Source organism: Ranitomeya imitator, chromosome 7 (assembly GCF_032444005.1).
Source record: "Ranitomeya imitator isolate aRanImi1 chromosome 7, aRanImi1.pri, whole genome shotgun sequence".
Classification (NCBI taxonomy): domain Eukaryota; kingdom Metazoa; phylum Chordata; class Amphibia; order Anura; family Dendrobatidae; genus Ranitomeya; species Ranitomeya imitator.
In genome coordinates this window covers 57,628,421-57,652,146 of record NC_091288.1, presented here as the reverse complement: position 1 = coordinate 57,652,146, position 23,726 = coordinate 57,628,421, and the positions used below count along the sequence as shown (strand labels likewise).

The window sequence follows — 23,726 nt, the reverse complement described above, 5'->3', positions numbered from 1 at the left end:
AGGCAGATTTCCTAAGTCTTCAAGGCCTCGACTCCAGGCAGTGGTCTCTCCATCCGGAGATTTTCCACCAGATCTGCTGTCATTGGGGCTCCCCCGACGTGGATCTGATGGCATCACGGCTAAATTCCAATGTTCCCGGTTTCATAGCTCGGTCCCACGATCCAGCAGCAATCGGGGTAGATGCACTCGTGCGCCCGTGGCATCATTTTTGGCTTCCGTACGTATATCCCCCGCTCCGCTTACTGCCGAGAGTCATCAGGAAGATCAGAGCGGAGGGAGTACCGGTAATCCTGATTGCGCCAGATTGGCGTGCCGGGCGTGGTACGCGGAACTAATTCAACTAGTCGCCGATGTTCCCTGGCAATTACCGAATCGCGCAGACCTGCTATCATAGGGCCCCATTTACTACCAGAACTCCGAGGCCCTGTGTTTGACGGCATGGCCGTTGAGTCCTGGGTTCCAACCCAGGCAGGTTTCTCTCCGGAAGTCATCTCTACCATGATCAGCGCTAGACAACCTAGTCTATGCACGTTTATCATCGCACTTGGAAAACCTTCTTTTCCTGGTGCAATGACCGGGGACGTTCTCCTCCTCGAATTTTCCATTCCTTCCATCCTCAAATTTTTACAAACGGTTTGGACTTGGGTCTCGCCCTTAGTTCTCTCAAGGGGCAGTTTTCAGCCCTGTCCGTTCTGTTCCAACGCAGGATTGCTAACAGATTACAAGACGAAGATGTTTCATTCAGGGAGTCTCCCATAGTGTGCCGCCCTATAAGATGCCGTTGAAACCATGGGACCTTAATCTGGTCCTCGGAGTCTTGCAAGAAGCTCTTTTTGAACCTCTGCAGGAGGATTCCCTGTTTTTTCTGTCAAGGAAGGTTGCCTTCTTGGTTGCATTAGACGAGTCTCAGAGCTGGCGACTCTGTCTTGTCAAGTTTCCGTTCCTGAATTTTCATCAGGATAGGGTGGTTTTGAGAACCTCCCCGTCCTTTTTGCCAAAGGTTGTCTCATCCTTTCATCTCAATCAGGAGATTGTGTTACCGTCTCTCTGTCCGGCACCAGTACATCGCATCAAGAAGGCCCTCCACACACTGGATTTAGTGAGAGTTCTCAAGAGATATGTCTCGCGGATGACGTCCTTCCGCAGGTCGTATGCCCTGTTTGTGCTCCAGGAAGGGCCAAGGAAAGGGTTTCCCGCTTCCAAGGTGACAATAGCAAAATGGATTCTTTCAGCTATTCAGGAATCCTACCGAGTCAGAGGTCATTCTGTCCCAGCAGGGATTAAGGCTCGTTCCACTCGTCAGTGGATGCGTCTGGGGCCATCCGGCACCAAGCTTCGGTAGCACATGTTTGCAGAGCTGCGACCTGGTCCAGTCTGCATACGTTTACAAAACATTGCAATATTCATTCTCAGGCCTCGGCAGATGTGACCGTCGGCAGTTGAATTTTGCAGGCTGCTGTGACGCATCTGTAACCTGTGGGTACAAGGAGCAATTACAGTTAATTGTTCCCCACCCAGGGACTGCTTTAGGATGTCCCACGGTCCTGTGTCCCCCAATGAGGTGTAGGAGAAATAGGGATTTTTGTGTACTCACCGTAAAATCCTTTTCTCCGAGCCAATCATTGGGGGACACAGCACCCACCCTGTTAGCCTAACGGCTTTGGTTTTCTGTGTTGCCTTGGTTTTGACATAGTTCATCCTGGCTAATTGTTAAGCTCCTACTGCTTTGTTACTGAACTGGTTCACTTGGAGTCAGCAGGAGGGTGTATACTGCAGGGGTGGAGCTATTCTTTCTGTATTACTTAGTGTCCTCCTAGTGGCAGCAGCATAACACCCATGGTCCTGTGTCCCCCAATGATTGGCTCGGAGAAAAGAATTTTACGGTGAGTACACAAAAATCCCTACTTTTTTTTTTGTGTCCATAGGCATGCATTAGTAAAAAATAAAATGTATTGCTCACTGTCCACCTGTCCAGATGATCTTTTTTTGATAGGCAGCAGCGCTGATGTCATAACTACAGCGAATATGATGGCTACAGCCAATCACTGGGCTCGGCAGCTTTTTACGTGTTTATGAGCATCACCGCTGAACGCAGTGATTGGCAGCATCGGTCCCGTATGGTGTTGTGATGTCACGGTTGTAGATTGGGGCAGAGGGGAATGACTTTTATAAATCTTTTTTTTTTTTTTCTCTAACTTCTCACTTTTTTATCCAGCTCCTTCCTCAAACTTAGCAGCAAGTAGAGGAGAACGTTCTGATGGTGGTGAACACTTGGTCCCGGTCTCCCCCAGTGATCTAGCTACTTTTTTAATAAGGAATGTGCCTAATAATTTGAACAAAAAAAACATCATGGAGGATCACTTTAAGAAGTATGGCAAAATTCTGCGTATAAACTGCAGGGTAAAGCAAAAAATGGCCATCATTCAGTTTAATAACCATGTGAGTAAAAAAAAAAATAGTAATGTGCTTATACTTTTGATTTCGGGATCATTGGTAAAAGGGGTAATCTGGTTTCATATTGGGATGTTGGTGAAGCTGGTGACGTCACTTCAAAATATCTCACAGCTTGAGAGTGAAGGATGGGTATCGTGTGCCCTTTTTGTTCATTTGGTGTAGAGCAGGTACACAATACCATGATAGTCGTGCAGAATTGTGATTTGATTGGCACCTATGAGTACATTTACTTACCAAACTATGGTAGTTTCTTCCTCTTCAGCAGGTAAAATATATGTATACATCTTTATAAATAAGGGTATGTTCACATCTTGTTTTTTTCTCCTTCGCCTAATTGGGGGACACAGGACCATGGGTGTTATACTGCTGCCACTAGGAGGACACTAAGCAAATAGACAAAAAGAGTTAACTCCTCCTCCGCAGTATACACCCTCTGCTGCCTCTGTCATGAACCAGTTCTTGCTTAGTCTCTGTAGGAGGCACTAGGGTCTGGTTTGAGACCCTGATTTTGTTATTTTATTTTTTATTCCTTTTTTTTTTATTCGGATTCCAGGAGCGACTGGGCTTTGTAAGTTCTTTATCTCCCAATATCATCAACAGGCGGGAACGCGGAGTGTTGCCTCCCCGTACCCCCTCCGGCAACCTCTGCGCCTGCCTGGGCTCTCATAGGGCGACAAATCCTTTAATGGGTCTGCTCTCCCCACACTAACAACGGACGGGAACATGAGGTGTCGCCCTCACGTACCCCCTTCCGGAGCCAGGCCTTCCCCCTGAAAAGCTGACCGCGGCCCCTCATGCCCGGCTTCCTATGAAGTTACTTCAGCGGAGGCTCCCTTGCAGCATCTATGTGCCACTGCACCACCACTGTCAGAAAGCGGCTGGTGCCAGGAGGCAAGCGGGCCCTCTCCACCTCCCTATCAATGGGATGGTGGATTGAGGAAGAATGGAGTGGCACAGACCTTTCCCTTGTGGACAGCAGCCGACTCTGCTATACCGTGAGTACCTGGAGGCGGGGGATTGCACCTCCGCTGCCATCACCGCCGCCTCTGCTGTGCTCGTTTCCGCTGCCACGGCCGTCACTGTTGGCCGTGGCAACTAGTTTTGTCCCCGGCTTCGGTAGGCCCAACAACGCCTATGGTCTCCGCCAGCTCCGCCCCCTCACGATGACTCTGCCCCCTTTCCGAGTGCTTCTGGCCGGGTCTGTACAGTGTGGACGGGGACTCGCTCTGCATATTCTTCCTGGCCTCCCCTGCCTTTTCTCAGCCCACTGTCTCTGGCGCTTCTTGCAGTTCACGAGGAGCCCTAATTCTCCTATCGGACCTTACTTCCTGGTGCATCCTAGGCAGGAAGCTTGTGGGGGACGCCATTACCCTCTTCAGATCCGCGGCACAAGCACTTCTCTGGGGGCACTCAGGACCTGGGAAAGATAGCCACACACCGCTGCAGGTGCACGCTGCTTAACCCCTCCGCTGCAGGCATTAACCCCTCCGCTGCAGGTTCACATAATCCATATGCTACAGGCACATCCCTGCAGCCTTTCAACAGCCTTTTGCAGCTTCCTTCTGAACTTTCAGTATGTCTCAGTCAACAACCTTTTCAAATCACTGCTCTGCCCTTTGGGCTTGCCACCGCCCCCAGAATATTCACAAAAGTCATGGCAGCCGTCATGTGTAGTCTACACTCCCGGGGCGTGGTGATTCTACCCTAGCTGGACGATCTTCTCATCAAAGGTCCGTCCTATTGGGCTTGCGCAGAGAGCGTTACTCTCGCCATCGACACTCTGTCTCGTCTAGGTTGGCTAGTGAGCATGGAGAACCATCTTTCTTGCCTGAAGTCGTCTCGGCTTTTCATCTTAATGAAGACATAATCCTGCCCTCATTCTGTACGGCTCCAGTCCATAGTACTGAGAAAGCTCTTCACACTTTAGACCTGGTGAGGGCTCTCAGAAAGTACATTTCTAGAACAGGGTCTTTCCGCAAATCTGATGCTCTTTTTGTGCTTCCAGACCTGGTGAGGGCTCTCAGAAAGTACATTTCTAGAACAGCGTCTTTCCGCAAATCTGATGCTCTTTTTGTGCTTCCAGAGAGACACAGAAAAGGTTTGCCTGCCTCTAAGGCCACGATAGCCAGATGGATTCGTTCGGCAGTCCAAGAAGCTTACCGTGTCAAAGGTCAGCCTATCCCCTTGGGGATTAAGGCACACTCCACTCAGTCATTCGGCACCAGGCATCCGCACAGCAAGTGCGTAAGGCTGCGATTTGGTCCAGTCTTTACACGTTCGCTAAACATTACAACATTCATTCTCAAGCCTCTTCAGATGCGGCCCTCGGCAGACAGATTCTGCAATCGGCAGTTTCCCATCTGTAGGCTTTATTTAATCACTTAATCCTTTAAGCATTGGGTGCGCGAGGTTTCACCTGTTATGTTTTCTCACCCAGGGATTGTTTTAGGATGTCTGTTATGGCTGGCAATCAGGCAACACAGCGTGCAGTAATCAGCGCACATACAGAGATCTGGCAATAACCAAAAACAATAGGACGAGCTCTGAGACGTGGAATCTCTGTAGACTGCAGTACCTGATCTATTCTCACACAACTATAAGCAGCAGTGGATTGCGCCTATCACTACCTATGCAACTCGGCACTGCCTGAGGAGCTGACTAGCCTGAAGATAGAAATACAAGCCTGACTTACCTCAGAGAAATACCCCAAAGGAATAGGCAGCCCCCCACATATAATGACTGTTAGCAAGATGAAAAGACAAACGTAGGAATGAAATAGATTCAGCAAAGTGAGGCCCGATATTCTAGACAGAGCGAGGATAGCAAAGAGAACTATGCAGTCTACAAAAAACCCTAAAACGAAAACCACGCAAAGGGGCAAAAAGACCCACCGTGCCGAACTAACAGCACGGCGGTGCACCCCTTTGCTTCTCAGAGCTTCCAGCAAAAGTTAATAGCAAGCTGGACAGAAAAAACAGAAAACAAACTAGAAGCACTTATCTAGCAGAGCAGCAGGCCCAAGGAAAGATGCAGTAGCTCAGATCCAACACTGGAACATTGACAAGGAGCAAGGAAGACAGACTCAGGTGGAGCTAAATAGCAAGGCAGCCAACGAGCTCACCAAAACACCTGAGGGAGGAAGCCCAGAGACTGCAATACCACTTGTGACCACAGAAGTGAACTCAGCCACAGAATTCACAACAGTACCCCCCCCTTGAGGAGGGGTCACCGAACCCTCACCAGAACCCCCAGGCCGACCAGGATGAGCCACATGAAAGGCACGAACAAGATCTGGGGCATGGACATCAGAGGCAAAAACCCAGGAATTATCTTCCTGAGCATAACCCTTCCATTTGACCAGATACTGGAGTTTCCGTCTAGAGACACGAGAATCCAAAATCTTCTCCACAATATACTCCAATTCCCCCTCCACCAAAACAGGGGCAGAAGGCTCCACAGATGGAACCATAGGTGCCACGTATCTCCTCAACAACGACCTATGGAATACATTATGTATGGAAAAGGAGTCTGGGAGGGTCAGACGAAAAGACACCGGATTGAGAATCTCAGAAATCCTATACGGACCAATAAAACGAGGTTTAAATTTAGGAGAGGAAACCTTCATAGGAATATGACGAGAAGATAACCAAACCAGATCCCCAACACGAAGTCGGGGTCCAACACGGCGTCTGCGATTAGCGAAAAGCTGAGCCTTCTCCTGGGACAAGGTCAAATTGTCCACTACCTGAGTCCAGATCTGCTGCAACCTGTCCACCACAGAATCCACACCAGGACAGTCCGAAGACTCAACCTGTCCTGAAGAGAAACGAGGATGGAACCCAGAATTGCAGAAAAATGGAGAGACCAAGGTAGCCGAGCTGGCCCGATTATTAAGGGCGAACTCAGCCAACGGCAAAAATGACACCCAATCATCCTGGTCAGCGGAAACAAAACATCTCAGATATGTTTCCAAGGTCTGATTGGTTTGTTCGGTCTGGCCATTAGTCTGAGGATGGAAGGCCGAGGAGAAAGATAGGTCAATGCCCATCCTACCACAAAAGGCTCGCCAGAACCTCGAGACAAACTGGGAACCTCTGTCAGAAACAATATTCTCAGGAATGCCATGTAAACGAACCACATGCTGGAAGAACAAAGGCACCAAATCAAAGGAGGAAGGCAATTTAACCAAGGGCACCAGATGGACCATTTTAGAAAAGCGATCACAGACCACCCAAATGACCGACATTTTTTGAGAAACGGGAAGGTCAGAAATGAAATCCATCGAAATATGTGTCCAAGGCCTCTTCGGGATCGGCAAGGGCAAAAGCAAACCACTGGCACGTGAACAGCAGGGCTTAGCCCTAGCACAAATTCCACAGGACTGCACAAAAGCACGCACATCCCGTGACAGAGATGGCCACCAGAAGGATCTAGCAACCAACTCCCTGATACCAAAGATTCCTGGATGACCGGCCAGCACCGAACAATGAAGTTCAGAGATAACTTTACTAGTCCACCTATCAGGGACGAACAGTTTCTCGGCCGGACAACGATCAGGTTTATTAGCCTGAAATTTCTGCAACACTCTCCGCAAATCAGGGGAGATGGCAGACACAATGACTCCTTCCTTGAGGATACTCGCCGGCTCAGATAACCCCGGAGAGTCGGGCACAAAACTCCTAGACAGAGCATCCGCCTTCACATTTTTAGAGCCCGGAAGGTATGAAATCACAAAATCAAAACGAGCAAAAAATAACGACCAACGGGCCTGTCTAGGATTCAAGCGCTTGGCAGACTCAAGATAAGTAAGGTTCTTATGATCAGTCAAAACCACCACGCGATGCTTAGCACCCTCAAGCCAATGACGCCACTCCTCGAATGCCCACTTCATGGCCAGCAACTCTCGGTTGCCCACATCATAATTACGCTCAGCAGCAGAAAATTTCCTGGAAAAGAAAGCACATGGTTTGAACACTGAGCAACCAGAACCTCTCTGTGACAAAACCGCCCCTGCACCAATCTCAGAAGCATCAACCTCGACCTGGAACGGAAGAGAAACATCAGGTTGACACAACACAGGGGCACAGCAAAAACGACGCTTCAACTCCTGAAAAGCTTCCACGGCAGCAGAAGACCAATTAACCAAATCAGCACCCTTCTTGGTCAAATCGGTCAATGGTCTGGCAATGCTAGAAAAATTACAGATGAAGCGACGATAAAAATTAGCAAAGCCCAGGAATTTCTGCAGACTTTTTAGAGATGTCGGCTGAGTCCAATCCTGGATGGCCTGAACCTTAACCGGATCCATCTCGATAGTAGAAGGGGAAAAGATGAACCCCAAAAATGAAACTTTCTGCACACCGAAGAGACACTTTGATCCCTTCACGAACAAGGAATTAGCACGCAGTACCTGGAAAACCATTCTGACTTGCTTCACATGAGACTCCCAATCATCTGAGAAGATCAAAATGTCATCCAAGTAAACAATCAAGAATTTATCCAGATACTCACGGAAAATGTCATGCATAAAAGACTGAAAAACAGATGGAGCATTGGCAAGTCCGAACGGCATCACCAGATACTCAAAATGACCCTCGGGCGTATTAAATGCCGTTTTCCATTCATCTCCCTGCCTGATTCTCACCAGATTATACGCACCACGAAGATCAATCTTAGTAAACCAACTAGCCCCCTTAATCCGAGCAAACAAGTCAGAAATCAATGGCAAGGGATACTGAAACTTAACAGTGATCTTATTAAGAAGGCGGTAATCAATACACGGTCTTAGCGAACCATCCTTCTTGGCTACAAAAAAGAACCCTGCTCCCAATGGTGACGACGATGGGCGAATATGTCCCTTCTCCAGGGACTCCTTCACATAACTGCGCATAGCGGTGTGTTCAGGTACGGACCAATTAAATAAACGACCCTTAGGGAATTTACTACCAGGAATCAAATCGATAGCACAATCACAATTCCTATGCGGAGGTAGGGCATCAGACTTGGACTCTTCAAATACATCCTGAAAGTCCGACAAGAACTCTGGGATGTCAGAAGGAATGGATGACGAAATAGACAAAAATGGAACATCACCATGTACTCCCTGACAACCCCAGCTGGTTACCGACATAGAGTTCCAATCCAATACTGGATTATGGGTTTGTAGCCATGGCAACCCCAACACGACCACATCATGCAAATTATGCAGTACCAGAAAGCGAATAACTTCCTGATGTGCAGGAGCCATGCACATGGTCAGCTGGGCCCAGTACTGAGGCTTATTCTTGGCCAAAGGTGTAGCATCAATTCCTCTCAACGGAATAGGACACCGCAAAGGCTCCAAGAAAAATCCACAACGTTTAGCATAATCCAAATCCATCAGATTCAGGGCAGCGCCTGAATCCACAAACGCCATGACAGAATACGATGACAAAGAGCACATTAAGGTAATGGACAAAAGGAATTTGGACTGTACAGTACCAATAACGGCAGAGCTATCGAACCGCCTAGTGCGTTTAGGACAATTAGAAATAGCATGAGTAGAATCACCACAATAGAAACACAGTCTGTTCAGACGTCTGTGTTCTTGCCGTTCTACTTTAGTCATAGTCCTGTCGCACTGCATAGGCTCAGGTTTACTCTCAGACAATACCGCCAGATGGTGCACAGATTTACGCTCGCGCAAGCGACGACCGATCTGAATGGCCAAGGACATAGACTCATTCAAACCAGCAGGCATAGGAAATCCCACCATTACATCCTTAAGAGCTTCAGAGAGACCCTTTCTGAACAAAGCCGCTAGTGCAGATTCATTCCACAGAGTGAGTACTGACCACTTCCTAAATTTCTGACAATATACTTCTACATCATCCTGACCCTGGCATAAAGCCAGCAGATTTTTCTCAGCCTGATCCACTGAATTAGGCTCATCGTAAAGCAATCCCAGCGCCTGGAAAAATGCATCAACATTACTCAATGCAGAATCTCCTGGTGCAAGAGAAAACGCCCAGTCCTGTGGGTCGCCGCGCAAAAAAGAAATAATAATCAAAACCTGTTGAATAGGATTACCAGAAGAATGAGGTTTCAAGGCCAAAAATAGCTTACAATTATTTCTGAAGCTCAGGAACTTAGTTCTGTCACCAAAAAACAAATCCGGAATCGGAATTCTTGGTTCTAGCATCGATTTCTGATCAATAGTATCTTGAATCTTTTGTACATTTACAACGAGATTATCCATTGAGGAGCACAGAGCCTGAATATCCATGTCCACAGCTGTGTCCTGAAGCACTCTAATGTCTAGGGGAAAAAAAAGACTGAAGACAGAGCTAAGAAAAAAAAATGATGTCAGGATTTCTTTTTTCCCTCTATTGGGAATCATTGGTGAGGCTCCTTGTACTGTTATGGCTGGCAATCAGGCAACACAGCGTGCAGTAATCAGCGCACATACAGAGATCTGGCAATAACCAAAAACAATAGGACGAGCTCTGAGACGTGGAATCTCTGTAGACTGCAGTACCTGATCTATCCTCACACAACTATAAGCAGCAGTGGATTGCGCCTATCACTACCTATGCAACTCGGCACTGCCTGAGGAGCTGACTAGCCTGAAGATAGAAATACAAGCCTGACTTACCTCAGAGAAATACCCCAAAGGAATAGGCAGCCCCCCACATATAATGACTGTTAGCAAGATGAAAAGACAAACGTAGGAATGAAATAGATTCAGCAAAGTGAGGCCCGATATTCTAGACAGAGCGAGGATAGCAAAGAGAACTATGCAGTCTACAAAAAACCCTAAAACGAAAACCACGCAAAGGGGCAAAAAGACCCACCGTGCCAAACTAACAGCACGGCGGTGCACCCCTTTGCTTCTCAGAGCTTCCAGCAAAAGTTAATAGCAAGCTGGACAGAAAAAACAGAAAACAAACTAGAAGCACTTATCTAGCAGAGCAGCAGGCCCAAGGAAAGATGCAGTAGCTCAGATCCAACACTGGAACATTGACAAGGAGCAAGGAAGACAGACTCAGGTGGAGCTAAAATAGCAAGGCAGCCAACGAGCTCACCAAAACACCTGAGGGAGGAAGCCCAGAGACTGCAATACCACTTGTGACCACAGAAGTGAACTCAGCCACAGAATTCACAACAGATGTCCCATGGTCCTGTGTCCCCCAATGAGGCGAAGGAGAAACAGGGATTTGTGTGTACTCACCGTAAAATCCTTTTCTCCAAGCCAATAATTGGAGGACACAGCACCCGCCCTCTTAGCCCGTTGGCTTGTTGTCTGTGTTGGTTTTGACATATTGCAATTCTGTTTGTGAGCTCCTACTGCTTTGGCATTGAACTGGTTCATGAGAGAGCCAGCAGAGGGTGTATACTGCGGAGGAGGAGTTAACTTTTTTGTGTATTTGCTTAGTGTCTTCCTAGTGGCAACCGCATAACACCCATGGTCCTGTGTCTCCCAATGATTGACTCGGAGAAAAGGATTTTACGGTGAGTACACACAAAAATCCCTGTTTTTCCCGTGGTTTTTGATCAGATTCTTTAAAAAAAAAATGCATGAAAAGGTGCTCCAAAGAATCTTCCTATTAATTTCTGTGTAAAAACGACACTTTTCATGTGTCTGGAGTTTTGAGCCTCTTCTAAAAACACCAAGTGGTTAAAATAAGTGAGCTTGACCGTTCTTCAGGCATTTTCTACTAGATAGTCACTCCATACTTGTCAATAGGAAGGCTTAAAAACACTTGGAAGAAGCCTGGGTGTTTTTTTTTTTTTTTGTTCTCTTCCAAAATTCTGAGTGTTTTTCTCCTTCGCCACATTGGGGGACACAAACCCATGGGGTGTTATGCTGCTGTTGCTAGGAGGCTGACACTAAGTTGAAACAAAAAAAAGCTAGCTCCTCCCCTGCAGTATACACCCTCGTGCTGGCTTCCAGAGACCCTTTTCAAGCTTAGTGTCCGTAGAAGGCACACAGGTCTTCTTTTTAGACCAGAACTTTTACCCTTTGGATTTAACCTTTCTACCGGGACGAAGGGGTGACAGAACCTTTCAAGGCTCCGATCTCCCCGAACCTACAACAGGCGAACACAGAAGTGTTACCTCTCCGTATCCTCTCCTGCGACGTGGGATGCCACTGCCTGAGCTGATTCTAGGGGCGACGGGCCCCTTCAAGGGCTCCGATCTCCCCTCCTCCCTTAACAGATGAGCACTGGAGTGTCACCTCCACGTATCCTCTTCTGCAGCCAGGTCTATTGCCGGGCATCTTGCTCTGCCCACCAGGTCTGACCCTTGGATGTTCCAAGGCACTCTACATTGTGGTGTCCGTGCAGCCCCCACTGCATCACCACTGAAAAGAGCGGATGATGGAAGGAAGCAGACGGTTCCTCTCCACCCCCATTTCTAGGGGATGGTGGATGGAGGCTCCCCCAACCCTGCACCGTCCTATCCACCCCGGGCACAGCTCTGACCTGCGGCGTCTGCCATCCTCTTCATATCATGATAAGTGCCACCCGGGAGGGGTCGTTTTCCGGCAGGCTTAGGAGGGCTCCATAGCGGCAGGGTCCCCGCAGGGCTCCGCGGCTTTTTCTCAGCGGTCCGTGGGTGCGCGCCGGTCGTAGCCAGAAATTTAGTCCCCGGCTTAGGCTTTTGTGTAGACCGCATCCCGATAGGCTCCCCCCCACCGATCACATCATTCCAGTGGCTCCGCCCACAGACCTGGCGCTTCCTGCTCTATGCGAGACCAACCCCCAAATCTCGGCAGCTATCTTCCCTGCAACACCACTGTTCTGGCTGCCCTTAAGGTACCGTCACACTAAGCGACGCTGCAGCGATACCGACAACGATGTCGATTGCTGCAGCGTCGCTGTTTGGTCGCTGGAGAGCTGTCACACAGACAGCTCTCCAGCGACCAACGATCCCGAAGTCCCCTGGTAACCAGGGTAAACATCGGGTTACTAAGCGCAGGGCCGCGCTTAGTAACCCGATGTTTACCCTGGTTACCAGCGTAAACGTAAAAAAAAAAAAAACACTACACACTTACATTCCGTGTCTGTCCCCCGGCGCTGTGCTTCTCTGCACTGACAGTGAGCGCCAGCCGGAAAGCACAGCGGTGACATCACCGCTGTGCTCTGCTTTCCTGCCGGCGTTTACACAGTGCAGAGAAGCACAGCGCCGGGGGACACACAGAATGTAAGTATGTAGTTTTTTTTTTTTTTTATGTTTACGCTGGTAACCAGGGTAAACATTGGGTTACTAAGTGCGGCCCTGCGCTTAGTAACCCGATGTTTACCCTGGTTACCAGTGAAGACATCGCTGAATCTGCGTCACACATGCCGTTTCAGCGATGTCTGCGGGAGTCCAGCGACGAAATAAAGTTCTGGACTTTCTGCGCCGACCAACGATGGCACAGCAGGATCCTGATCGCTGCTGCCTGTCAAACTCAACGATATCGCTAGCCAGGACGCTGCAACGTCACGGATCGCTAGCGATATCTTTAAGTGTGACGGTACCTTTAGTCTGCACGTGTCAAGCCCTGGAAGCAGGTCGTCTCCCCTACTCAGTGTGCCGCCTCATCTGATTGCGGTAAACTCAGCACACACCAATTAGTTGCAGTGAAATAAAGGGGGGGTTTATTAAATGAGGTTGAGTACATACAGTAGACGTTTTGGTCTAATCAATAGACCTTCATCAATGTACTGAAACAGAATATGACAAAATATAAGTAAACAAAGTATATACAAAAAATTGGAGGGTCACTTCATAATCGTAGATATAGAACAATGTTTTACAACTAGAATTGCCGGTATATAAGCAAGGTAGAAAACATCAAAATATTGCAGCAGCAAGGAATAAGGCCATGAGGACATACAACAGAATGGCCCAGATAGATATATTAATAATCAATTTATACAATATGTCAACTTATGTTTGCTTAAGAGAAAATTGAACCGCACCTACCCTCACTCAGTTTGTAAATAGGGTGCCCCAATGCATGTGGTGGACAAGAAGTCCTAAAAGAGAGGAGGAGGGAAGATGTGGTATGTGTTCCCTGCATGGACTAAAGTGAAAAGTACTTCCGTGGGATCGTAGACATAGGGGAAGTTTACACATACCCTGTTATGGAGGAATAGCTCCTGAAGGTTGAGAGGGAGCAGACCGCTGTAAGATTAAAGAGAGCGTTATGGTAAATAAAGCATCTGTCAGTGCCGACTAAGTGACGTGGGAGCTGGACGTGAGCTCAGGTGGACTTACCAAAGTGGGAGGAGACCTGTGTCTTCGGACCGTGGACGCAGTATCCACCGCTTGTCCTGTCTACGTTTACACTTAATATTATCATCTAATTGCAGGACACAGGCCCTGGGTAAGGAGACTGCACTAGGTGCTTCCCTGCAGCTTTACCCCTCATAGCTTCCACTAGCAGCATTTTTACTTATATTGGGGTACATCATGTTGCAGTCAAGGGCTAAAAAGGCTACAAAGGTACATACCACCTGCAAGGCTCCTCTCCCTCGGCCTCAAAGCTCTCCTCTCTGTCCATCCTGTGATTTCCAATGTGCCCAGGAGCCCTCCGTCGCTTTCGACCCCAGTGTATCTAGCCCCCCTGAGTGGGCCGCGTCACTGTCACAATCCATGGCTTCGCTGGCCAACGCGATTGAATCCCTTCATGATCCCTCTGAGGAGCAGGGCACTCGTTTACCTGGGTTAAGAGACCCCTCCCTTACAGGGGAATCATCAGCCAGCAGGGGCCGCTCTCACCTGAAGGAGGTACGGTCATCCAAAAAATGGATCCGCACTACCTCTGCTGAGCATTCACCTCTCCAGGGTTTCGCAGCGATCATGACTCTGAGTATGAGTCTGAGGCGTTCTTGGACCCGGATTCTCCGGAGTTTCAATCGACTGTGGATTCCCTCATTGAAGCTGTCAATCATGCGCTAAAGGTTGATGATGACCCTAATTCGGCTCCGGATCATACGGTATCTTTTACAAGAACCAAGCCATCCCATAAGGTGTTCGCCTCTCATCCGGATTTCTTAGATATAGTCCGGCGACACAGGGAGCGACCGGATAAACTCTTTACGGGTAAAAAGGCCCTGGGATTGAAGGATCCCTTTTCCGCAGATCTTGTCATTGGACGGATGTTGCCATACTTAGGACGGACCTTTGATCAGGAGGTCGTCTATCACGCCTGCGAAGCAAGTGTCCGCATTACCTTGGATACCCTTTCACGCCTGGGCTGACTGATCAACTTGGACAAGTCCTCCCCCGTTCCAGCCCGACGGATCTCCTTCCTAGGCATGATCCTGGACACGTCCAAGGGGCTGGTCCTGCTTCCTCGGTCCAGGGCCTAAGCACTTCAGCGGCGAGCCCGGACGCTTTGTCGTCCCTTTCCTCATTCCATTCGATTTGCCATGAGGATCCTGGGAAAAAGTGGTGGCCGCAGTGGAAGCGGTTCCCTTCGCTAAACTCCATCTCCGCCCCTTACAACAGGCCCTGCTGGACAACTGGGACAGGAGACCCTTATCCTTCGAACGGCCATGTTCTCTGCCCCGCGGATCAGGCAAGCGCTCAAATGGTGGACTTTGGAATCATCCCTCAGCCAGGGGAGGTCCTTTCTCCCAACCTACTGGCTGGTCTTGACTACCAACGCCAGCCTCCTCTGTTGTGGAGCGGTATTTCGCCACCACACTGCCCAGGGGCGTTGGACCATTCGGGAGTCGAGACTTCCGATAAACATCTTGGAGATTTGAGCGATCAGATTTGCCCTGAGACGTTTCCACTTCCTCCTCGCGGGTCACCCAATTTGGATTCAATCAGACAACGTCACAGCTGTGGCATACATAAACCATCAGAGGGGGACACGCAGCACTGCGGCGATGCGGTAGGTCTCCAACATTCTCCGTTGGGCCGAGAACAACCGCTCCATCATTTCCGCAGTGCACATTCCAGGTGTCGAAAACTGGGCGGCGGACTTTCTCAGCCGCCAGGGTCTCTCCTCGGGAGAGTGGGAACTCCATCCGGAGGTCTTCCAGCAGATTTGCCTTCGCTGGGGGACTCCGGACGTGGATCTGATGGTGTCCAGACTGAACGCAAAAGTTCCCAACTTCATAGCACGTTCTCGGGGTCCCCAGGCCATTGGAGTGGACGCGCTGATATCCCCATGGCACCGGTTCCACTTCCCAGGCGTGTTTCCTCCGCTTCCCTTACTACCGAAGGTAATCCGAAAAATCAAGATGGAAGGGGTTCCTTTGATTCTAGTCGCCCCGGATTGGCCTCGTTGCGCGTGGTACGCGGAGTTCGTTCAACTCGTGGCCGACGTTCCCTGGCGGTTACGATACCGCCAGTTCTGCTTTGCCAAGGGCCGATCTACCACCAGAGCTCAGGGGCCCTACGTTTAACGGCTTGGCTGTTGAAACCTGGATTCTAACTCAAGCTGGTTTCTCCCAGCAAGTCATTGCCACCATAAGCGCTCGCAAGACGTCTTGCACTCGCATCTTTCACCGCACTTGGAAAGCCTTCTTCTCATGGTGCAGGCTCTGTGGACATCCTCCTCTTGTTTTTTTTCAATTCCCTCCATTTTGGAATTTCTCCAGTCCGGCTTGGATTCTGGTCTGGCGCTCAGTTCTCTCAATGGTCAGATCTCGGCATTATCCGTGTTGTTCCAATGCAAGATTGCTACTGACTTGCAAGTCAGGACTTTTGTTCAGGGGGTTTCCCATGTCGTACCCCCCCTATAGAATGCCCTTAGAGACTTGGGATCTCAATTTGGTCCTGGGTGTCCTTCAGGAGCCCCCTTTTGAACCTCTGCAGGATGTCTCGCTGATTGTTCTCTCCTGGAAGGTCGCCTTCCTTGTGGCTATAACCTCTATCCGGCGAGTCTCAGAGTTGGCCGCCCTGTCCTGCCGGGCGCCCTTCCTTTCCTTCCACTAGGACAATGTAGTCCAACGTCCACCTCCAGCTTTTCTTCCCACGGTGGTTTCATCCTTCCACTTTAATGAAGATATCGTTCTTCCCTCCTTCTGCCCGCAGCCTAGACATCGGGTTGAAAAGGCCCTTCACACCTTGCACGTGGTGAGGGCCCTCAGGAGGTACATTTCTGGGACTGCCCCCCTTCCCCAAATCGGACTCCCTCTTTGTGCTCCCGGAGGGTCACAAAAAGGGTTTAGCCGCTTCTAAAGCCACCATAGCCAGATGGATCCGATCAGCTATTCAAGAATCTTATCGGGTCAGAGGCAGACCTATCCCGGCGGGGATTAGGGCACACTGAACTCTGTCAGTGGGTGCTTCCTGGGCCATTCGGCACCAGGCCTCAGCAGAGCAGGTTTGCAAGGCCGCAACATGGTCCAGCCTGCATACTTTCACGAAGGACTACAACGTTCACACTCCATCTTCTGCGGAAGCGGCCCTTGGCAGGCGTATTCTGCAGGCGGCCGTTGCGCATTTATAGTCAGTTGGTACACGGATTTATTTGGTTGTATTGTTCCCCACCAAGGGACTGCTTTGGGACGTCCCATGGTTCTGTGTCCCCCAATGTGGCAAAGGAGAAATAGGGATTTTTGTGTACTCACCGTAAAATCCTTTTCTCCGAGCCACTCACTTTTCTCTCGAGTCCCCCAACACAGCACCCACCCTGTTAGCCTTATGGCTCGTTCCTTTTTTGGTTCTTGACTTACTCTATGTTGTACTCTAATATTATGTAAGATGTTGTTACTGATCTCCTACTGCTTTTACACTGAACTGGGCCTCTGGAAGCCAGCACAAGGGTGTATACTGCAGGGGAGGAGCTAACTTTTTTGTCTCAACTTAAGGTACCGTCACACTCAGCAACTGTGCAACGAGAACGACAACAATCCGTGACGTTGCAGCGTCCTGGATAGCGATCTCGTTGTGTTTGACACGCAGCAGCGATCTGGATCCCGCTGTGCCATCGCTGGTCAGAGCTAGAATTCCAGAACTTTATTTCGTCGCCAGGTCGGCGTGTATCGTCATGTTTGACATCAAAAGCAACGATGCCAGCAACGTTTTACATGGAGCTAACAACCAGCGAGAACGATAAGTGAGTCGCCGTTACGTCACTGGATCGCTCCTGCATCGTTCTGGAGTTGCTGTGTTTGACGTTTCTACAGCGACCTAAACAGCGACGCTCCAGCGATCTAGTTTAGGTCGGCTCGTTGTCTATATCGCGGCAGCGTCGCTGAGTGTGACGGTACCTTTAGTGTCAGCCTTCTATTGACAGCATCATAACACCCCATGGTTCTGTGTCCCCTAATGAGTGGCTCGGAGAAAAGGATTTTACGGTGAGTACACAAAAATCCCTATATTCATTCCTTAATAGATTTTAAAATCTGCTTAAAAAAAATAAAACAGTAATAAACATTTAAAGAAAATGGCAACAATAACCATCAACAAGTTGCTTTAAAAAATAAAATGGTAATGAAAACTTTTTTTTCTTTTCTTGATGTGTTATCTACTAGAAAATCTTGTCTTTTTCGCGTTCCTGAAACAAATGTATGAACATACCCCTACTGTATTGATTTGGGAAAAATAGACTCACAATTGGGATACTGTTTTTGCTTTTACAGAACTCTGCGGCAGCGGCAAAGAAATCAGTAAAAAAACTGCACAAAGACATTATTGCTTTTTGGCAACGGAAAAAAACAAGTAAGTGATTTATGTCTCATTTTGCATTACAAGCCCCTCTTTACTGAGCCACATTATTAAGATGTTCTCTTAGAAAAGCAATGCTTGCTTTGGAGAATGTCTTAAATAAAATGGCATCCGATTGGGCAGATTTGATTGCATGATATTGGAGACATACATATGGGTGCCATATTGTAGCTCCAGTGTTCTCCGAGCCTTGATACACCTGTGTGTGGGCTCTTGTCTTTTTCAGGTCCTGCAAAGAAGAAAGAGGCTCAAATAGCAGAGAGAGAAATCAGACAAAATGAGCAGAAAGGCATTTCGCCCATCACGCCTGTATGCAAACCTCTTCTCCGAGGACTAAAGGGGTAATTGTAAAACACTCATGGTAGTTTAGAATTATTTATTTATTTTTCTTAAACACTAGAATATTTTTTTTCTCTCTTTTTAGATCTTCTCTTAAAAAGACCACATTTCCCAAAAATCTTCAATTTAGTGTTCAAAATACTGACAGCTCATCACCTTCTTCTGACACCTCATTGTCTTTACCTCCTTCACTGTCTCATCTTGTGGGAACAGTAGCTGAGACCTCAGAGGAGAAGTATCGTCTTCTAGACCAGAGGGACAAGCTAATGAGACAAGGTATTCAAAGAATCTGTCAATGTTTTGCAATTATTTAGGTAGCTAGAAAAGTAAATGTGTCATTTTGGGAAACTAACCAAAAAAGAAATGGATAAGTCTCCTAATACATTTTCCAATCACTTTCTTCCTTTTTTTTGTAGCTAGAGTTAAACGAACAGGGTTAGATCAAGCCAAAGTTTTTGCTGGAAACTGTCCTGACATGTGCCCTGAAAAGGAGAGATACATGAGAGATACTCGCAATCAACTTAGCCTCTATGAGTTCCTTCCAGGAACAGACAAGGTAATAGAATCCATTACATTCTTACCTCCAAATGTTTTGAGCATGTCTGGTATATCCCCCCCTCCCCAAAAAAAAATCAAAAAAAAAAATCTGTAATTTGTAGCATTTTTCATGTTCTGTTTACCTTGACTTTCTACATTTTGGTCTGATCATGACTTGCATAATCCTTTCCTTTCAAAGTTGGACCATGCAGCTGCAATAAAGGAGTACAGTCGCTCTTCAGCAGATCAAGAAGAGCCCCTGCCACACGAATTGCGCCCATTACCAGTGCTGTGTATGACAATGGATTACATGGTGACCAACATCATGGATCAGGGAGAGGAGAATTACAGAGAATGGTATGACTTTGTTTGGAACCGAACACGTGGAATTCGGAAGGTGAGATCTGCCTGAGATGCTCTACTGAAAGATATGTCTATATTGAAATATCGAATAGTTTTTTTCTACAATTTGCAGAATTCAATAAACTTTTATGTCTCCAGAAAAAAAAACATTATATTAAAATTAGTGATGAGCTAACATGCTCAAATAAGGTGTTATCTGAGCATGCTCATGTGCTAAGTATCTTTGGCGTGTTCAAATAATATGTTTGAGGTCCCGCAGCTGCATGTCTCTCAGCTGTTTGACAGCTGCAACACATGCAGGTATAGCCTAACAAACTGGCAATCCCCTGCATGTGTTGCAGCTGTCGAAAAGCCGCGAGACATGCAAGTGTGGGGACTTGAACGTAATTTGCGAGCACGCCGGAGACTCTCTGAAAGCACCCGAGCATTCTCAGATAACACCTTAACTGAGCACGTTCGCTCATCACTAATCAAAATGTTTGAGCTGAAATGATTTGTGGTTCAAATTACAGGGATTGTAAGAGATTGTTCTAAATGTACTTAATTCCATAAAATACACATTTTTTACCTGTTGAAGATTTTGCTGCTCTAGCGCCATCTCTCCACTGCTCCCTGCCGCTGCTTGTTTGCACAGCTGCAGTGGTGACGTCCTGTCTAAACTACTCGATTGTTACATTACAGGTACTGTTGTTGCCATGTGCCTCACTATTACTGCTGAAGGAGGCAGTGATTGTCTACAGTGGTTACATTTTGTAAACCGTATATTGCCTAGTTGAACTGCACAATATTGCTGAAGACAGTGATTGACTGCAGTGGTCTTGTGTTGTAGACTGGATCCATATAAACAAATATCAGTAAGGAGTAGTTAAGAGGTGGCGTTGGAAAAGCAGGTGCATGAACAGGTAATAATGCTCTTTTTTTTTAATTATTTTTAACCCCCACCCTACATCTACCATACATATGCGTAACCAGTTGAGCCTCAGGTGTGTTCTATATACCTGTTGCTACTGTCTAGCCTCTTAGATGCTGCTGTCAATCACTGATAGCTGCATTTAAGTGGAGCAGTGTGAAAGGGTGGGGGGTTGTGCCTTAACTCATTTCTTGCCCCCTTTTCCAACGGCTCCTGAAGACCCTGGCACTTCCATGTTTGTATTGTGCACTTGAAATAGATCAGTAATTTGATTGACAGTGTATTGTGTGTAGTGTATTATATAAGTGATCAAGCGATTGCCGGTTCTCTTGCATAAAAGAAGAATGAGTATATGGTTTAAATCATTCCCATCCTTCTTACTGCAAAAAAACAAAACAAAAAAACTGTTCTTTGGATAAATAATTTTATATTTCTCCTTCGCCTCATTGAGGGACGCAGGACCTTGGGTGTTATGCTGCTGCCACTAGGAAGCTCACACTAAGTGAATATAACAAAACTAGCGCCTCCTCTAAAGTATACACCTACCACTGGCTCCAGCCCGAACCAGTTCTTGCTTGGTGTCTGTAGGAGGCACATGGGTCTGCTATTCAGACCATTATTTATTGCTTTCAGTTTTTTTAATTTTTACTTTTCAATCTTTATTCCTTTTAATGGATTACGGGGCGACCGAGCCCTTCAGGGTTCCGATCTCCCCAAACCAAGAACAGGCAGGGGCAGGAACGTGGAGTGTTGCCTCCATGTACCCCCTCCTGCACCGTGAAAAGTTATGCCTGAGCTTTTTCAGGGGCGACTGTTCCCTTCAGGGCTCCGATCTCCCCACACATCAACGGACTAAAACATGGTGTTGCCTCCATGTACCCTCTTCAGAGCCAGGCTTAATTCTGCCGGACCAACAGCCCTGCTCCATTCTAAGGCAGTCAACCCCGAGGATGTCCTAAGGCACGTATGGTGTCCGTGCGGCCCCCACTGTATCACCACTGACGAACAGCGGCGATGGGAGGTGGTGGACGGTCAATCTCCACCTTGCGGACAATGGGATGTTGGATGGAGGGTTCCTGCCACCGTCCCCATTGTAACAACGCTGAAGCCCACTCATCAGCGGCGGCGCCATGCCGAGATGCACACCGCTGGTAAGAGAATCCAGGTCGACAGTGAGATTAAAGATTTTTCTGTGGGGCGTGGCTTGAGTCCATGTGAGCGGACGTGCGGCTGTGAGCTCCCGCCGCTGTACATTCTAAAATCCTGCAGAGCCGCTGCTGTTTGGTCCCTGCGGGGGCTTACCGGCTGCGGGGAGACTTGGAGGGTCCGGCGGTGCTGAGCGGTGGTGCTGGAGCTGGCGAACATGACCAGGAGACAGCAGAAGGACGCGGGAGCCGGGGATGCAGGCGCAATCCAAGATGGCGCAGACAAGGAGAACGCCGCATGTAGAAAGCGCATGGAGGTAGCGGCAAAGCTCCAGCAGTTTGCGAGAGCGGAGGCCGCAGAGGAGAGAGCCGGAGCTGATACCGAAGAAGAGGAGGAGGAGGAGGAGAGCCCAGCAGGAGAACATGAGGTACAACAGGGGAGAAAGGAGAGTAAAATGGCGGTGGCAGAAGGGGGACCCGAGGAAATGGCGCCAGAAGCTGAGCCTACCCTAAGAGACGTTTTTGCGCTAGTCTCTTCATGTAAACAGTCTCTGACCTTACAGATACAGGAGGTTAAGGGAGACACAGCCCAGATAAACGCAGCCATGTAGAAGATTGACAAACGTGTGGGGGAGGTAGAGGAGAGAGTGAGCACTGTAGAAGACCATATAGTGCAGCTGCAAAAAGCAGAGAAAAAGTTCACTCAAGCAATAGCTGAATTGGCTGCGAAAAATGAGGACCTTGAGAACAGGTCCAGAAGAAACAATATTCGCATAGTGGGCATCCCTGAAAAAGCTGAAGGGAGGAATCCAACGCAATATATTGAAAAATGGCTGTTAGAAACATTTGGAGATATGGCGCTAACAAAAGTGTTCGCGGTAGAAAGAGCGCATAGGGTCCCGCCGAAACCACCTGTCCCTGGAGCGAATCCCCGTACCATGCTCGCCAAAATTCTAAATTATAGAGACAGAGACATTATCCTGAGGAAGGCCAGAGACATGACGGATCTGACAGTTAAAGGCCAAAAGATTGCTATATACCCAGACTATTCTACTTTGGTGCAGAGACAACGGATGATGTTCACGGGTATCAAGAGACGGCTGAGGGAGTTGGGAGTACAGTACTCCATGATGTTTCCAGCAAGACTGAGGGTGGTGGCGTTTGATAAAATTCATTTTTTTCAGAAGCCGGAGGACGCTACCCAGTGGATCGATATTAATGCTAAAAAGCTTAAAGGAAAAGGAGACTGAAACTGTGGGAAGAGTCTGATCTTGTTTACTTATCTGTCAGTTGGCAAAGAGTCATGTGATTGACAAACTAGGGGGTATGGGGGGTGAAGAAGGGAGCTGGATTGTATTCAGTTAAAGTTAAAGGGATGGTGTAATGGTTGCTGGGAAAGGGGGAGGAAGGGTATGCGGCATATTTTAAGTGTATGCAGGTTTCTTGCGTGTGTAAATAATTCTACGTTAAAATGTTTTGAGATACGTTATTTTTCAAAATGTCTGAAATCCTGTTATGTACAGTGGTGGGAGGAGGGTTGGGAAGGTAATGCCAAACGGAGTGTTCGCTATGGGCGATGATGCCCCACTCTTGAAAAGAGGTGGAATGGTTAGATGTGAGGGGGGAAGGGTGGGAGGGGGAGTTGGGAGGGGGGGGGGGAGGGCAGTTAGACAGCTTGGGCTCAAAATTGACGAAACTTATAGTGAAGATGAGCCAAGTGATGGGGACCCGTTTTAAGATTTTGTGCTGGAATGTGAGAGGCCTAGGGGAGAAATCTAGACGTGCCGCGTGTTTGCAATATGCAAGAGACCAACGGGCCTCAATGATATGCTTGCTGGAGACGCATTTGGTAAGGGAAAAGGTGGATGTTCTGAATAGAAGGTGGATCCAGAAGGGTTATCATTCTACCTTCTCCACGTATGCAAGAGGAGTCTCAATCTTGGTTCCAGCGGGAGTTCAGTATGAGGAGGTGAAGGTATGTGTGGATGTGGATGGGCAGTACGTACTAATACGGTGTATACTGTATGGAGTGATGTTGTGTGTTGCAGCGATGTATATTCCGCCTCCCTACTCTAGCAGGAAAATTAGAGAAGTAATGGAGCGAGTGGAAAGATGGGGGCCGGCACCGTTAATAATTATCGGGGATCTAAACAATATCTGTGATGAATATTGGGATAAAAATAAAAATACTCAGAATAGGTCGGAGGGACACATAACAACATTTGGCACCTATATACAGGAGATAGGTTTGATTGATCTTTGGAGGGTTAGACATATTGGGGAGAGAGGGTACTCATGTTATTCACCGGCGCATGCCA

The 23,726-nt window shown here is 48.0% G+C and overlaps 1 protein-coding gene across 2 annotated transcripts in view; it reads left to right on the top strand.

Moving 5' to 3' along the window:
- MCM3AP (minichromosome maintenance complex component 3 associated protein) overlaps nucleotides 1–23,726 on the top strand; it is a 110,117-nt gene that overhangs the window by 11,024 nt on the left and 75,367 nt on the right. For both annotated transcript variants that reach the window (XM_069733263.1, XM_069733264.1), the window contains 6 exons: nucleotides 2,216–2,439; nucleotides 18,030–18,108; nucleotides 18,341–18,455; nucleotides 18,539–18,729; nucleotides 18,870–19,009; nucleotides 19,190–19,387. In XM_069733263.1, the coding sequence (XP_069589364.1) occupies nucleotides 2,216–2,439; nucleotides 18,030–18,108; nucleotides 18,341–18,455; nucleotides 18,539–18,729; nucleotides 18,870–19,009; nucleotides 19,190–19,387 (947 nt within the window). The remainder of the gene's footprint in view (nucleotides 1–2,215; nucleotides 2,440–18,029; nucleotides 18,109–18,340; nucleotides 18,456–18,538; nucleotides 18,730–18,869; nucleotides 19,010–19,189; nucleotides 19,388–23,726) is intronic.